At 39.3% G+C, this 16,772-nt stretch overlaps 1 protein-coding gene across 1 annotated transcript in view; it reads right to left on the bottom strand.

The window, feature by feature from the left end:
- The window catches only part of CDH7 (cadherin 7), a 121,176-nt gene that overhangs the window by 9,952 nt on the left and 94,452 nt on the right, over positions 1–16,772 (bottom strand). The window contains exons 8-11 of the mRNA XM_042962757.1: positions 13,932–14,068; positions 13,009–13,130; positions 12,237–12,354; positions 8,911–9,162 (exon numbers count right to left, since the gene is read on the bottom strand). Of these exons, the coding sequence (XP_042818691.1) occupies positions 8,911–9,162; positions 12,237–12,354; positions 13,009–13,130; positions 13,932–14,068 (629 nt within the window). The remainder of the gene's footprint in view (positions 1–8,910; positions 9,163–12,236; positions 12,355–13,008; positions 13,131–13,931; positions 14,069–16,772) is intronic.

Below are 16,772 nucleotides of genomic sequence, written 5' to 3'. Positions count from 1 at the left end.
CTATTAGGCCCTGGGAATACACTGGATTAAAAGAAAGGTTAAGATCAGTACTCTCAAGGTGTTCTTAAATTTGAGCAAAGCAAATAAACAGATGTACCAATTGTGATAACTGATCTAAAAGAAATACACAGGTTTCATGACAAGGAATCGCAGGTGTTTGTATAGCTTGCCCGGGGCACCCCCTGCTCCGGCTTCAACTCTCGGGTCATGGTGCCCCAAGCATGGCACGCCCAGGGATCCCCCCAGCTCACATCTGCTCTAGCTTCAGCCATCCCACTAAGGCAGCCCCGACATGACGTGACCAAGGATCCCCAGTTTCCCAGAAAATCAAAAACTAAAGTTCACCACCACTAAAACAGACTTCCAAAGAAAGTTAAAATGTCTTCCTTAAGGCATGCCTGAGTGGCTCAGTCAGTTAAGCATCCAATTCTTGATTTTGGCTCAGGTCACGATCTCACGGTTTGTGGGACTGAGCCCCATATTGGGCTGCTGACAGTGTGGAGCCTGCTTGGGATTCTCTCTCTCCTACTCTCTCTGCTGCTCCCTCACTCACACTCTCTTTCTCAAAATACGCATTAAAAGAAAGGAATTAAAAACAAATTTAAGTGGAAAAGGCCATAACTAAATATTAGAAAATATATGAAAGAAAAAAATCTCACCAACGAAGGCAAATAATACAGGTAGTGAATCAGCCACTTAAAAATCTAATATGAAAATTAAAAAAAAAAATGGATGTAAAATATGTTATCAGCAACATAAAATGTGTGTGTGTTGGGGGGGAGTACAAATGTACTTTTATTTTTATTAATATTTTTTAAAGTTTATTTGAAAGAGCGAGAGAGTGCATGAGCAGGGGAGGGGAAGAGAAAGAGGGAGAGAGAGAGAATCCCAAGGTTCCACACTGTCAGCACAAAGCCCAGTGAGGGACTCCATCCCACCAATCATGAGATCATGACCTGAGCTGAAATCAAGAGTTGGATGCTTCCCTGAGCCACCCAGGGCCCTCAAATGTCATACTTCTGGAATGCATTGGAAATTAAGCAACTATCAGCTTAAAATAGACTGCTATAACACTGGTGTATGTGAAACACATGGTAACCAAAACCAAACCTATAAAAGAACAAACAGCTACAACAGGGGTGCCTGGATGGCTCAGGCAGTTGAGCGTCCAACTTTGGCTCAGGTCACGATCTCGTGGTTCGTGAGTTCGAGCCCCATGTCGGGCTTCCTGCTGTCAGCGCAAGCCCACTTAGTGCCTCTGTCCCCATCTCTCTCTGCCCCTCACTTGTTCATGTTCTCTCTCTCAAAATAACTAAACATTAAAAAAAAAAGATTCTCTTTATCCCTCTCTGCCCCTCTCCCCACTCTCTCAAATAAATAAATAGATAAAAAATAAAATAAAAATGGGTAGAAAACTTGAATAATTTTCTCAAATGACCTACAGATAGCCAGCAGGCACACTAAAAGATGCTTAACATCACTAATCACCAGGAAAATGACATTCAAAACCATAATAAGACGACCTCACACCTGTCAGATTGGCAACTGTCAAAAAAACAAAAAACAAAAAACAAAAAATTGTTGGTAAGGATGTAGAGAAAAACAAACAAACTTTATACACTGCGAGTGGGAGTGCAAACTGGTGCGGCCATTACGGAAAACAGTCTGGAGGTTCCTCAAAAAGTTAAAACCACCGGAAGATGGAGCAAATCCACTTCTGGGTCTTTATCCGAAGGAAATGAAAACACCAATTCAAAGAGACACATGTCTTGAGGAACCTCCACATTGGAAGTGTTCTCTCGCACAGGAAAAAAAATACACACACACACACACAATGGAATGTTCAGCCATAAAAAGAATTACATCCTAAATGGAAACAGACTCGGTGGGAACAAAATGTTGGTTATGAGTGGGAAGCGACTGGGAGGTGGACAAAATAGGTGAATGAGACTAAGTGGTACAAATAACCCTTCAGTTAGAAATTAAGGCGTGGAAATGTACAGGGGATGCAGTCAATAATTTTGTAACAACTCTACGGTGATATACAGCAACTACGTTTATCATGGGGTTCACTTCATAGAAACGTATCAAATCACTATAATGTACACTTTAATAGGCCACTGTAGGTCAAGTATACTTCAATTAAAAAAAAAAAAAAGAATCTGGTTGTGAATGGCTCTTAATTTAATCAGTAGGTGAGGACAGTCCCCCTGAGAAGGTAACACTGAGTCTGGACATAAAGGGGCGTGTGAGCCCAGCAGGCGAAGGGATTCGGGAAGAATTTCTCAGTAACAGGGTGCCATGTTTGAAATGGATGGAAAGGCAGCTGTGCATCTCTTCCTACAGGCTGAGTGAAGGCTTAGCCTGATACCTTCAAGAGGCAAGCAGGTGTCAGAACATGTCTTGCTTTGTGGGCCATGAGAACCATTTGGGTTTTATGTAGGTACATTTGATGCTTCTGAAATGTTTCAGGCAAAGAAATAATTTATGTTTAAAAAAGTGAAATGATAGGAAAAATACAGGGGTACTAGTGCAGTCTGGTGATCAAAGGCGGATGTCATTGCAAGTGACATCTAAGCTAAGATCTAAGGGATGAGAAAATTCAACTTGTCATTTTGTCTGGATCTATGTGCTGTAGAATAAGAGATATATGCAGATGCTCAGTAATAGGCGGCTAGAATTTGAACTTGTACTTATGAACCCACTCTATTATTTATAGTCACAAAGAATAAATGAAGATTTATATGTGATAAAATCCCAGCATGTGATTGAGGTAAATTAGCTATCAACTATAGCATTTTTAACTAAAATTTGAACTGAATTTTAACAACAAATGCAGTATCCTTGAAATGTCTGCTGCAATATTTTCTCTGTCTTTAGACAGATTTGGAAAATCATATATTCGGATTTATTTTTTCTTGAGCCCTTATAGATCTTGGGATTACTACACTGAAAATAGAATTTAAATATTTTAAATGTGTGCCATATCCACTTTATAGAAAAAAATAGGCTGGATTTGGGGAAAAAATGCCTTAAAATCATATCTTTTTTTAAATTTTTTTTTAACGTTTATTTATTTTTGAGACAGAGAGAGACAGAGCATGAACGGGGGAGGGTCAGAGAGATGGAGACACAGAATCTGAAACAGGCTCCAGGCTCTTAGCTGTCAGCACAGAGCCTGACGCGGGGCTCGAACTCATGGACCGCGAGATCATGACCTGAGCCGAAGTCGGCCGCTTAACCGACTGAGCCACCCAGGCGCCCCTAAAATCATATCATCTAAGGAAATGGGAAAATCTGGGTCCAATGGAGATACTACTTACGGATAAAGACAAAAGTAAATCAAACATTCTTTTCCACTAATGAGTACATTAAAATCGTCCATGGTCTAATTCAACAGGAGGGTATGGAACACCCTCTACATGTCATATCAGCATTTTATGAGATGCTACATATATAATGACTAAATAATGCTCAGCCCCTGCCTCTAAAAGCAGGAATCTACTCGAGGAGATAGACAAACTAATGAAACAGGTGAGTCAGCCTTGCAGGATGCTCTTGTATAAACAAGGTGCTATGGGGTATGCAGGAACAGTACCCAAAGTCGACTCCAATGCAAAAAAGGAGAATGGTGTTCCAGGCAGAAGGAGCAAGTCATTTAAGAGTAGGTAAGGCAAATCACGAGGAGTCTAAGAGCAGCTCTGCCATTTGGCTGAAGGTTGAACTGGGAGGGAGCAGTAAGGTCACAGAGTCTGTGATTTTTGTCTGTAGACAATTGGGAGCCATGGACATTTTATTTTATGCTGGGCTGTGTCACAGTCACATTTGCTTTGCAAAACATTACTCTGCCTGGGATGTTGACAGATTGGCATCTGGTAGAGACTGGAATGACTGCCATAATCCAGAAGGGCGACGATGGGCCCTGGGCAAAATCAGGTGCAACATCAAGGCAGAGAATAGCATAGATTCAAGGATCCATAAAGTAAAATTCATATTTGGGGATACTGATTGGCTGTGGGGCATGGTGATTGGCTGTGGGGCATGGAAAAGAAAGAAAAGGATGACTGATTCCCCTCAAAAAAAAAACATGGAAGTAGGGACTAAATTGGGAGGAGAGGTAAGGATATAGGAAAACTGTTCAGGATTTAATAATTCTATTCGATTGCTAATGCCAGCAGTCCGTTAGAATAATGACTGTGCCCACCTAGAGTTCTGCAAATCACCTGCACAAAAGAGACATTGTTTTCCATGTCTCAAGAAAGGGAAACATTTCATTATAACTCAAACCAAACTTCCCATTACTTCCCCAAAAGTATCACAGAGGCCTCTCCATTAAGTGTGCAAGTTGAGTCTCAAGATAGCGATAAAACTGACCCAAGTAAAGTGAATATCGTGTGTACAAAGACAACTGGTATACTGTACGTTTTGGTGATAATGCAGTATCATCTCAAATTTATCATACACAATTCTCGACGCGTTCTCTCAAGGTTGGAAGTAATTGGAAGATCCTGTAAATTAGACACTCAGAGGTAGCCAAAGAAGCGATAAAGCTGCTGTGTAAAGCAGATCAAAGATTCTGCTGGCTCTAATTTGGCAGTACGTGGGCTGCGATACCCACAGATCTGTAGGCATTTCCCAGAGACACACGAGTCTTTCACATGGGAAAACACACAGGGAAACATGCCTTATAAAGGACATTCAGAAGCCAGGCCCGCCTGTGTCTGAGTCCTGGCTCTGACACCTTATAACTTTGTGCATGTCTCCTCCAATTTAGAGTTTTCTCATATAAAAAAGTGGGCATACGACTGCTTACTAACACCTGCCTAGGAAATGCGTGTTACGAGCATTAAATCGGACCATGCTTGTAAAGCACATAACTAATGGCTAGCTCTTAGTATGAGCTTATTGAATGCAATTCATTTTTTACTATGCTTGCGTTTGTTTGAAAGGGGAACCATGTGCCATCGTAAATTGGCTACTTCAGTCCTTTATTATCAATAGGACTGCTGTATCAAGTACTTTTGATCATTATAGATTATGATGGGGCTCAGTCTTTTACGTAGTGCTATCATATTGTTCTCCGCATTTTTTTTTAGTTAGGTAATATTGTCACTTACAAAACTGGGAATATATTTTCCTGTTGAACAAAATCATGAGTGGCCAGAATCACAGGGGAGCAAGTACACTTAAGCACTTCGTACATCAGGAAGGAAAAGTGAAAAGATGCATGACAGCTGAATGTGAAGCTGGCCATCCTGGGCACACTGGAAGAACTTGAACTTGAATTCCATGTGGTAAGCAGTGTTTTCTACAAATGTCTTATTGCACTTGAAGCTGGGCCAGTCTAACAAATCCCAATTGTGGCTGAAGAGCAAAGAGCCAGAGGGGGTGTTATAGGACTTCAATTACTTGGACCTAATGGTCCAAATAGGGAAAAACAAAACTGAATATAGTAAATTCAGTGACAGTTTTAACGTGCAGGAAAATGCACAAGCTAACAAAGTAACTGTGCAGACTAATGAAGAAACTGGCTATTACAGTCTTTGGATAGACGTGCAATAATACTGAAACCCTATTTTATTTTTTTGTTTATTTTGGAAGAGTGAGCGAGCACACACAAGCAGGAAAGGAGCAGAGAAAGGGAGAGACAGAATTCTAAGCAGGCTCTGCTCTGTCAGCAAAGAGCTTGACATGGGGCTCGGTCTCACGACCACCGTGAAATCATGACCTGAGCTGAAATCAAGTTGGATGCTTAGCCGACTGAGCCACCCAGGTGCCCCAAATCCGTATTTAAAACAACTGAAATTCTTTCTGTCTGCTCACTTCTCAAAATCCACTGAAGTAGTAAGTTAGTGTCATTCATAAAAATTTTTTTGAAGTGCTTTCAGCCTGGTTGAAAAATAAGCATATATGTCAACAATTATGAGTTTATGATCAAAATGTGTAACAATTTTGGGGCAAAATATTTAGACATTAGAATACTAAAGGATCTTGCCATATATTGGTGAAATGTTTTTACTGGCAAAATAACTGCATCTCGTTGATAACTTTCTCATGAACATTGAATATGACCATAATCTCTCTCATTCAAGTTGTATTCAGTGGAAGTAAAGGAAGCTTCAGGCTCTAACTGTGGGATCATGTCTTTCATTCAGAGAATTCCCACACAAATAAGTCAGAAAGGGTGAGAACAAAGTGGGGATGGGAGAAGAGTCGGGAAAGATTTCACCCATGAAATTAAAAGGACACAGAGGTGAAGTCAACACAACCAACTTCAGACAACATGACTTTCCAATTTTAAGAAAGGACTACATATGAACATTAAACAAATGTATTTTCAAGGTGCAATTCCTTTGTAGATTAATCCAAAAATCAGTGACTGAGAATAAGGAGACCTAGAATCTTATGCCATAATCGCCATTGTTATATGAACTCCTGAAATCCTTGAACTTCATTGTACCTCATGCAGAGGTTTGGGTTGGAATTGATTTCTGCGATGCCTTCCTGTAGGAGCATTCTGGAACCTTCAGGGCATCCCTTTCTCTCATCTTATAAGTAGCTTTAATTTAAAACCTCACTGGACCACAACATCCCTAAAGTGACCTAGATTCTCAAGGAGTTCTTCCCTATTTCCACCCTTTTACCTTTCTTTTTTTCTTGCAATATTTATTCAGAAGCCTAAAAAGGCTGAACTATAAAACCTGGTATTGAGTGTCTAGGAATATGACTCATCTTACTTCTTGAGGTGGAAAGAATGTGTTACTTGTGCACTAGAAGCTATGATCCGTGCCAGGCTGGCTGTCCCATCCACACCACCCTCACCCCAAATACTCAGTCACATTGACTTCGGTACATACTGTGTGAAAACCTAGAGTCTACGATTGAGGAGACAGAACCAAAAGAACATGCAAAGTCCCGACTATCTGCTTCTAAAGACTCAGGAAATAAGGCACAAAGAGACTCAGTGCTGGACAGAAAAACCAGTTTTTGGACATGCTGATTACTGAGCCAAGTTCTTAAATTTTGAAGAAATCAACAAAAACCTATAAACTTACCCTAAGATATACGTATACACATACAAATCCTCATATATATTATATGCAAAAATGAAATCTAATAATACTCAATTTCACTTACCAGTGACAGCTAGGTAATGATTCTTAACTAATTAGAACCAAGCAACCTAAATTGCAAGGAACCCCTAAGTCCAAGGTAAAAGTATGTTCTAACAATGAATCAGGCTTCATTAGACAGCCTTAAAAAAAGATAATTGACTGCTGGGTATGATTAAATTCTGGGAAATCCAATTTTACCTTATTCTTTTGAAGTCCGATGTAATCTAAATGGTGTGTGATAAACTAGCCAAGTTAAGTTCAAGAAGAGTCATCCACATACCATTTACCTTTGCAATGGTTCCATCTTTTTCAAAACTGAGGCTAGTCCTTTCAATTCTCATCAGGCTTTAACTGGGAATTGCCATGTCTAATGGTTTTCTGAGACTTTCTGCCACCTGTGTGAAGTTATTTGGTTAGCTGAAGTTATCGAAAACATAGTTTACATTTGTGTGAGATCATTGACAGTGTGTTAGTAACTAGGTCTTAGCTTAGGTCACGGGTTGGGAACTTGCTTCACCAATAACGCTTAAAAGTTACTGAATGTCCACTATGTGGTAGGCACATGACTGTCTCGTTTAAGGTTGACAATAACCTTATGGGTCTAGTTCTACTATTTTCCCCTCATAGATTAAGAAGCCAGCTTTAGAAGAATTAATGCTCCTCTGGTGAAAAACCAGTGTATGTTGGGAGCAGTAATAAACACTAGGTTTACCTAACTCCATAAATCTTGTTTTTAAAGATTACACAATGATGACTCACATCGCCAAGTTCTGCTTTTATAAAAATATATTATAAATGGGTTCACAAATTATATCAGACCCATTTACCTTAGAAAACACACAGCACGGTCTCAAATGCAATCGTAAATGCTCATTGTCCTTGCTGTGGAAAGTTACACTGTGAAAGAGAGTGTAGCTAAGGAATAAACCCATTACTCAATGCCCATGTTGGCTAGCTCCCAATTTTTAAAAGCGTACTGCATAATCTCTTACAAAACTGTAATTCTAATACAAGTTGTAAATCTTATTTAACCATGTAATGAAATAATCCAGGAGAGTACAATTAAATATGTTAATTCTGGGGAAAACTGTAACTTTTGCACTGCTGGAATTACAATCTCTTTAGCTTTGTGAATAATTATAAAATATTCCTTACACCTTTTCTGAAAAGAGGGGGCATATAAAGCCAAAATTTCTGAAGTAATTTTCTTATCAAAACAATATAGAGGGGCGCCTGGGTGGCGCAGTCGGTTAAGCGTCCGACTTCAGCCAGGTCACGATCTCGCGGTCCGTGAGTTCGAGCCCCGCGTCAGGCTCTGGGCTGATGGCTCGGAGCCTGGAGCCTGTTTCCGATTCTGTGTCTCCCTCTCTCTCTGACCCTCCCCCGTTCATGCTCTGTCTCTCTCTGTCCCAAAAATAAAAAATAAAAAACGTTGAAAAAAAAATTTAAAAAAAAACAACATAGAGAAGATTCTGGTCTAATAGATGACTCTGTAGGGTACTGTAAAACAACATGGTAAATTTGAAAAAAAAAATCAATTTTAAACAGTCCTGTATCTTCACTGCGATTTTAAAAAAGAGATTGGTATTTTTTTTTTCTGAGCTGTGTTTTAAATATACCATGGGAAAGTGTGGCCAAAGGAACATGGGTTGCTCACTGAACAAAACACAATAGAAGGGAACATTTGCATATGTTCTCAAAAAGGTACCCAAGGCCAAAGGAAAGAGAAGGGTCACGGTCCATGCAGGGTTGGCGTGACTGCTCTCGCAGCGAAAGCACTGGAAACTGTACCCACCCAGTAACGTCAAGACACAGGCGAGGATCGCGATCAGGGCTCCGGTGCTGAGGCCGGCAGGTAGGACGTAGGCCTCCGCGTTGCAGGTCTGGGCTACCCCGTCGGCATCACAGTCACAGACGCGGATGGTGAGGGTGTTCGTGCTGCTGAGCGAAGGCGAACCACTGTCCACGATGAAGATGGGCAGGTAGTACACAGACTGCTCCTGTCTCCGGAAGCCGTTTCTCCTGGTGAGAACGGAAGCCGTGTTGTCTAGGATAAAGAAAGCAAACGTGTAACCCAAGATTTCTGGCAGACTCAGTCCTGCCAAACTGTATCCATTTAAGGGGGAGGGTGGGAGGAGGGGCGAAATAGGTGAGGGGGTTTAAGCAGTACAAACTTCTGGAAGAAACACACACACACGCACGATGTATGTGAGTTAAGTCCTTCTGTTTGGTGTGTTTAGACTGAGCGCTATATGTTACCCAATACTGGTTCACTGTAGTACAGTTTAATACATTTACCTCATGCTATGGAGTTATGACCAAAGGGAACAGTGACAAAGTAAAACTGAATATGGAAATTTTTATTCATCACTTACTAACTGCAGCTTTGTGAAAAATCCATGCAGTCTACCCTCTTACTTCTCTTACGTTTCGAACCACACACTTACAAAGAGGATGATGCAAATGAACAGGGTATCTTTGCAGAATCATGAGATGGCCCAAAAATCTCCACCTGTCTCAAACCCAATATAGAAACAATTAAAATAAGTCGATCCGGCTTTATCTAAGTATAGCTATCAGAGAGAAATGACACTGTAGTTTTCAAAAATCCATATCGGTATATATCGTGACCCAGGCCCCATGTGTATAAACATTGTGTCAGTGATAAAATGGGTCATTTGGGTTTAATTTATATTCAATAGTCTATTTCATCTGAACGTTTAAAGTAATTATGAAACTTTTAACGGTGATCAATAAGTCTGTATCACATAAATGTGATTTCTAGATCAGAAATATTTTTTCTTATCTGCTAGCGGTTTACCCAACTAACTTGTCTTCATTAACTAATTAGAGAATGTATGTGGTCCTTTAAACTTACAGCAATTAACACATAAAGGAAAATAGGATGCTAGTTTCATCCAGTGTACTTTAATATTGTATCTCCTTTCCAAGCTATCAAAAAGACATTTATCCAATGTTATCTAAGAATTAACAATGCTCTAGTGAAAGAGCAAGCTGAAATCTATTCTATCCAAATAGCACCAAACAGCAAGCTCACAGGAGACCAAAGAAATCATATATCCTGCAATTACAAATATGGCAAGAGAAACTGTTTGCTTTTTGGATTCCATCCGGTAAGTTTTTATGTAAACGAATCTTCTGTTTTAAAACGTGAATTTGAGGTGTTCATTAAAAACCCACACATGCGGCTGAAGGATATTGTTTTCAGTATGTTTCTCTATACACTTAATAGTAACGCGACGTCTGTTTCTTGGCCTCTCAACCACTCAGATGTATGTATTCATGATGTGATACACAAAGTTGTTTCAGAGTTGCTGAACGTTAATCTGACATGCCTGGCATCAGAGAGCACACTTGTGCACACGCACACACACGCCGAATCAAGGAACACGTGCAAAAATGCCCAATACATGAGAAGGGAGCCCTGTGCTCAGGAAAGATATCATAAGATGTGTGATGTTCTCTATGCAGTTCCTATGATGGAAGCCAATATAAGAACTAATCTCCTAATTCTTACATGGTTCATGCTAGGACGCTCTGGGCTTGACTTAGGGAAGTCTTTCAAGTGTGCGTTTACTGTCCAAAAATCATGGCACTACATGATGATGACACATGGAGGAGATACTCTCTTCTTGGAAAGGTCATAAATTCCCCTCTCTGCATTTGTGCTGGGTGAATCCAAGTGCTGAGAACTGTCCCTTGCAAATATGATTAAGCCAGAGAGTTTGGGATTACCCACATAGAGAATGTTCTTCCTTTTATGTTACAGAAGGGACAAGATAGTGTTCTCATTTAAGCAGAGGATGGAATCAGGAAAAATATTTTGAGATTGAAGTTTTGAGGTCAAACTTGGATTTTCTGCGCTAAACAGGATGGAGGTAGAATGCCCACCTTCTAAGTCATTTTAGATGAGCCACTGTTTGACTAGCAAATCTGTTTCTACGTTTTGTTTTTTTGTTTTTTTTGTTCCTGAAGCCTGATTCACATATTCAAGCTGAAAGAAATACATCTTCTGTATTGGTGGGGGAATACTCTTCTCGATATATCAGTTGCAAATACCCTTCTGTTAAAATAAATACCTTGAATGAAATCACCTGTGAATAGATTCAAAATTAGACAACAGAATGGTCTTCTGCTTCCCTTAAAAGTTCTTATAATCGTCTATATGTTGTGTATATGTCTATAATTTTATATGTATATATATATATATAACTGTCTATATAAGTTGTTTATATATAATTATATATGCCTGTAAGTCTGTATATATTTATAAAATATAAATATTGTATATATATTTATTTATTTAAGCAAAATCAGAATATACTTACAGGCCTCTGTAAATATGTTTCTATAACGACACTTAGGGAACTGGTAAGAGTGTTCACCTCTGATGCAAAGAAATGAGATTGAGGATGACAGGAAATTCTTTTTTTATATTTCCTTGCATGAGGAGTAGATCTTTTAATTATCTGCATGGACTACTTTTATGTAAAAATAAAGGAATAACTGATGTTGCTATTGAAGGTACTAGGTCAAAATTGATTTATGTTGAAATCAGATTGGAAATACCAATTATTTTCCTAACGTGTCAGTTATGCCTATACAGGATAGCTTTATTGATACATTTCGCCGGCCCCTCAAATGTCTAGGACTAAAGAGAAAGGTGGACCTGCCTTTTCCCTGATTTGGATTTTGGCCGGAAGTGATTTAGCTGCTTCTTAATGACAGCAAATCCACAGATAAAAATTACTTAAAAAAAAAAATTTAAGGGCAACGAGCTCCTTAAGAGTTTATTTGAGAGAGAGAGACAGCACGAGCGGGGAAAGGGCAGAGAGAGAGAATCGCCAGCAGGCCCTGTGCCACTGGGGCTCAAACTCACAAAACTGTGAGATCGTGATCTGAGTCGAATTCAAGAGTTGGATGCTTAACTGGCCGAGCCACCCAGGCACTCCACTCACTGCCCTTTAATTAATGTCCTTGTATGTGTAGGTATATGTGTATGTATATGTATTCCACAATCAGGATCCCTGAGCAAGAAATAGTAGTTGTTTAGAGAGTTTGTACCTGCTGCCTCCACTGGTGACCATAATAATCCCTTACCTTTGTTATCTTTCAATGAAAAGTTGTGGTTATTTGTTGCATCAGTCGTTAAGCTGAAATAAAACTGGTGTCCATTGGATGGCTCATCTTTATCAACGGCACTGATCTTCTGGATAACCTAGGGACGGAGAAGTAAAACATGAAAATATGTTGTTGTGCTCGGCTTTGTTTTCTGTGACAGAGAAGAGCAATTTTATACCTTATAATAAACACCATCCTTCTGGAAGGAAGGAGCAGATAAGCTAATATGAACTCAATCTAAAAAGGGCTCTGAAAAACAAGCCGTGTCCTTTTCAAACGCTGTGTTTGAATTTACTTTTGTGAACCTGAGACATAAGCTGTACCAACGGATGACACCATCCCCGTAAACATTACAAAACACTGAACAAAATGGATGAGTAGAACAAACCAGACCGAGATTAAACTACACTTAATTCTTTGAAGTTCAAGGTACTTACGCCCTGCTGTGTAAAGTGGGGAACAGCTCAATCAAGCTTAATATGCTAGACTTCTTAAAGGAGTCAAAGCCCTCAACCATTTGCCATGGCTTTTACAATGTTTATCTTTCTTCCTGAGAAATTTCATCATCCCAATTAAACCAGAATTTTAAAGTTCCTTCAATATTAGTTTATACTACACATCAAAGTGTTAGTTTTGCTGAGACATGCTGACTATATTTTATCTTAAAGCTGACAGAATTTCAAGGGCAACTGCTGCTGGATATTTTAAAAGAAATCACAAGCTAGGAGGCTGGTGTTCTGAAAGCTCTCACCTGCCCTGGCTGGGCATTTTCACACACGGTGGTTTCATAGTCCATAGCAAATTCAGGGGCATTGTCATTGATGTCGAGTATAGTAATGGCCACATAGCCTCTTCCAACTTGAGACGGATTCTCTAATAAAGAGGAAAATGTCTTATCATTTACTCAGAGTAAAGCTGTTATTCCATTGCCATTTAACTCAAGAAAGTCCTATTAAAAATAATTAGGATCAATCAAAAGGGTTGGCCTCTCTAAAGCATGACCCTAGTAAGAAAATGACCAAACTTTGAAAGAAATCTAGAAACTTAACACTGTAGACTTCAAAGAGAGCAACAGAAAATTTGATCCAAGCATCATATATACGTACAGTATATGCATTTTTTTAGTCCTTGATAAGAAAATCATTGAAAGAATGACAAACCATGAATTTCAATGTTCTTTGAAGCTAGAGCTCAGGTGTGTAGGACTACACGTATATAATGTACACATATATATGTACATAATATGCATAACATAGAAGTGCGCATTATGTCGATGTCTTTCTTATCAGAGACTCAAATGAGTTCGACATTAATATGCAAATCTGAGTGTCTTGGCTAGAGATCAACCTACTACTTTCTGGAAGCTACTGGCCCAACTCTGTATCAGCATAAATGTAGCTTATGAAATACGACTACAAAGCAACAAGAAATCCTCTGCAGGTAACTCAGGCCCATTATTTTATAGTCCTCTCTTTTCATTAACTTTCTGAGCATTGGAAAATAAAGCTAATGAATATAAATTTATTTCACAGCTGGAAATTAAGGATTTTCAAAGTTTTGCTTAGCTTGAATAAGCACGTAATATGACTCAAGTAGAAATGATAACCTCGTGACAACCCACTCTCCACTCTCAGTGTCCCCCATCCTAACTGAATACTAAACCTTGCAACTTACGGCTCTCCATTGCAAGCACTGTGATATTATGAACAGCATTTGTCTCTCTATCCAAAGATTTGGCGGTTGTAATAACTCCACTGTTGGCATCGATATTGAAGTATCTCTCCAAGTCTGTGTTTCTGTCAATTGAATACCTAATGCGACATTAAAAAAGAAGAAGAACACTTCAGTATTTACGTTTGATTACCATTTGCTAAATTCATTTCATTAATTACACGGCCACTCATCAAATCCTGCTGACGCCACAATCTGTCATGTTAGTACAAATACATGCTTAGCTTAAAACTTCACCAAAGTTATACTTGGTTCATAAGTTCTTGTCAGTAATCTTTTTGATTTTCTGTCAGTCAAAAATAAACACCCTAGTATAGTTCTCTTCACAGCAGATTTGATATTATAAGCTTCAAATTTATTTTATTATTATGTTAGTTCCCCCAAATCACTTACAATAGACTTAGTAGCCCCTGCCATGGTTATAGGTCCCTCTAAAATGAAATATACACAGACATCCTGACCATTCACATAGACCTTTTGTCTTGACAACTCCAGCCAGATCTTAACCCCCCAAACTTAAAAGAAATCCCTCAGGATCTTGACCAGGATTCCATAGAGAAGTTTCAAGGTAGAACCCCTAAAATTACATGAATATTTTGGTGTATAGGAGCATTTTCTCAAAATATCTGCTATCCAAATATGAGTGAAAAATGTTCTACCTGCGTTCTTAATCCATTATGCTGTTATTTGTTCCGTATACAAAATTCACCCACCTCCCATTAATGACTGTCTTTAAATGCCACCCCCAAGTCATTCTAGTTGAGTAAAGGGATCTCATTTAAAAACAGACAAAACCAACAGATAAACGCATACCCAATTTAAGAAAGTATTCTATGTTTCCATAGTTCTCCAACACTATTATTAAATAGAATCATCTACTTCCAGTCTGATGTATCACAAAATGCTAGACACATAGCAAGGTAAGAGGAGGCATCAGAAAATATTAGAAAATTAACCGCAAACCAACAAATATCGTCTTTGTCCAGCAATAGTAGGTGTTTGGGTACTGAGAATGTTAGGAACTTATTTTCTGATGATTTCTATTTTCTTGATGGCATATGAAACAAGATTATCAGCTGAGAGAGCAAAGGGGTGAAGGTACTTTGAGAAGAGTAGTCATTTTTTTTAGAAGAGACAGAAATATAAATAAATATAAATACACATGCAGAGACCAGGGAATGTATAACAGAAGAGCTAAGCATTGTGGATTGATACTTTGAGATTTATGTTCATCAATTTAATATGAAACCAGTCATTCTATGTGTCTGTCTTGCTCTGTTGTCATAAAGGCGCATAAAGAGCATAGGGTTATTTTAACTGGTCACGGACAATGGACGGGGGGGTGGGTATGGACAACAGGGGCATGTACATAAGAGTGATAATAAGGAAGGCCCATGATCTATAAGTTGGTAAGGAAGAACTAAGGAAATAAGATAGACTGATTTGACAAGATTCTTATTGCATCAGTACATTATAAATCTCTTTCAGGATGCGGAATTTCTAAAGTGGAAAGTAGTGGACAAAGATTAAGATCCTCGAGGTAGATTTTCAACAGTAGCGTATATACGAGAGCTGACAAGTCACAAGTATGTTCGTGAGAATCTAGGACTAAATCAAGGCAGAAAAACAGATCACTGGAGGTAAGAAGACCAAGAAACCGAAACAGGCACAAGGCATGAGTAGGCATTTTTCCAAAGCAGATATCCAGATTGCTAGCAGACCCGTGAAAAGATGCTCAACATCACTCGTCATCAGGGAAACCCAAATCAAAACCACAATGAGATACCACCTCACACCTGTCAGATTAGCTAAAATTAACAGCTCAGGAAACAACAGGCAAGATGTGGAGAAAGGGGAACCCACTTACACTATTGACGGAAATGCAAACTGATGCAGCCACACTGGAAAACAGTAAGGAGGTTCCTCAAAAAGTTAAAAGCACAACTACGCTACAGTCCAGCAATTGCACTACTAGGTATTTACCCAAGGGATACAAAATCACTGATTCAAAGGGGCACATGAACCCCGACGTTTCCAGCAACATTGTCAACAATAGCCAAATTATGGGAAGAGTCCAAAGATCCATTGACTGATGAATAGATACAGAAGATATTGTGTGCCTGTGTGTGTTTGTGTGTGTGTTTGTGCTTCACCTTCCTCTTCATGACTGCCCTTTACTTAAAATCTGAAAACTCTCCTGCAAGTCCTCTTAGGTTCTTTATATAAAACTCTTTTCCTTTGCAAATTTATACAGTCCCATGGCTTAAATAACTTGTGTATTTTTGATTACTCCAAAATTCACATAAAATCCTCTTGGCCCACTAGACTTATACATTGAATTGCCTGCTTAATGTCACCACATGGATAGACGACATGAACTGAGATGTAACATGTCCCAACTGATGTTGTAACTGCTACAGTCTCCCAAGCCCCTACTTCCCCTACTCTTTCTCCTCCGGGTAAATGACACCACCAGTCACTTGAATGTTCGATCAGAAAATCTAGAACTGGTCAGTCACTTGTTTTTCTCACTTACTCTTGCATCCAGCTTCTCAGCAACCTCCAAGTACAAGCAGTTCCAATGGCCATACACTGTAGCCTAGATTCTGCATTATTTTACTCCTTATCAACGTATTAGGAGAAAACTAACAAATTGCTCTCCGAGGCTAAGGCGGAGGGAGTCAGCAGATGTGGGGAAAGAATGAGCTGTTGGCTTGAGATTGAAGGTCTTGGCAAGGACACAGAGGACACGGGTTGTCCAGAACACTCCGGGTGGTGGTCATA

Source organism: Panthera tigris, chromosome D3 (genome assembly GCF_018350195.1).
Source record: "Panthera tigris isolate Pti1 chromosome D3, P.tigris_Pti1_mat1.1, whole genome shotgun sequence".
NCBI classification, from domain to species: domain Eukaryota; kingdom Metazoa; phylum Chordata; class Mammalia; order Carnivora; family Felidae; genus Panthera; species Panthera tigris.
The sequence above is the reverse complement of the archived record's forward strand: the minus strand, read 5'-3'. Positions and strand labels throughout refer to the sequence as shown.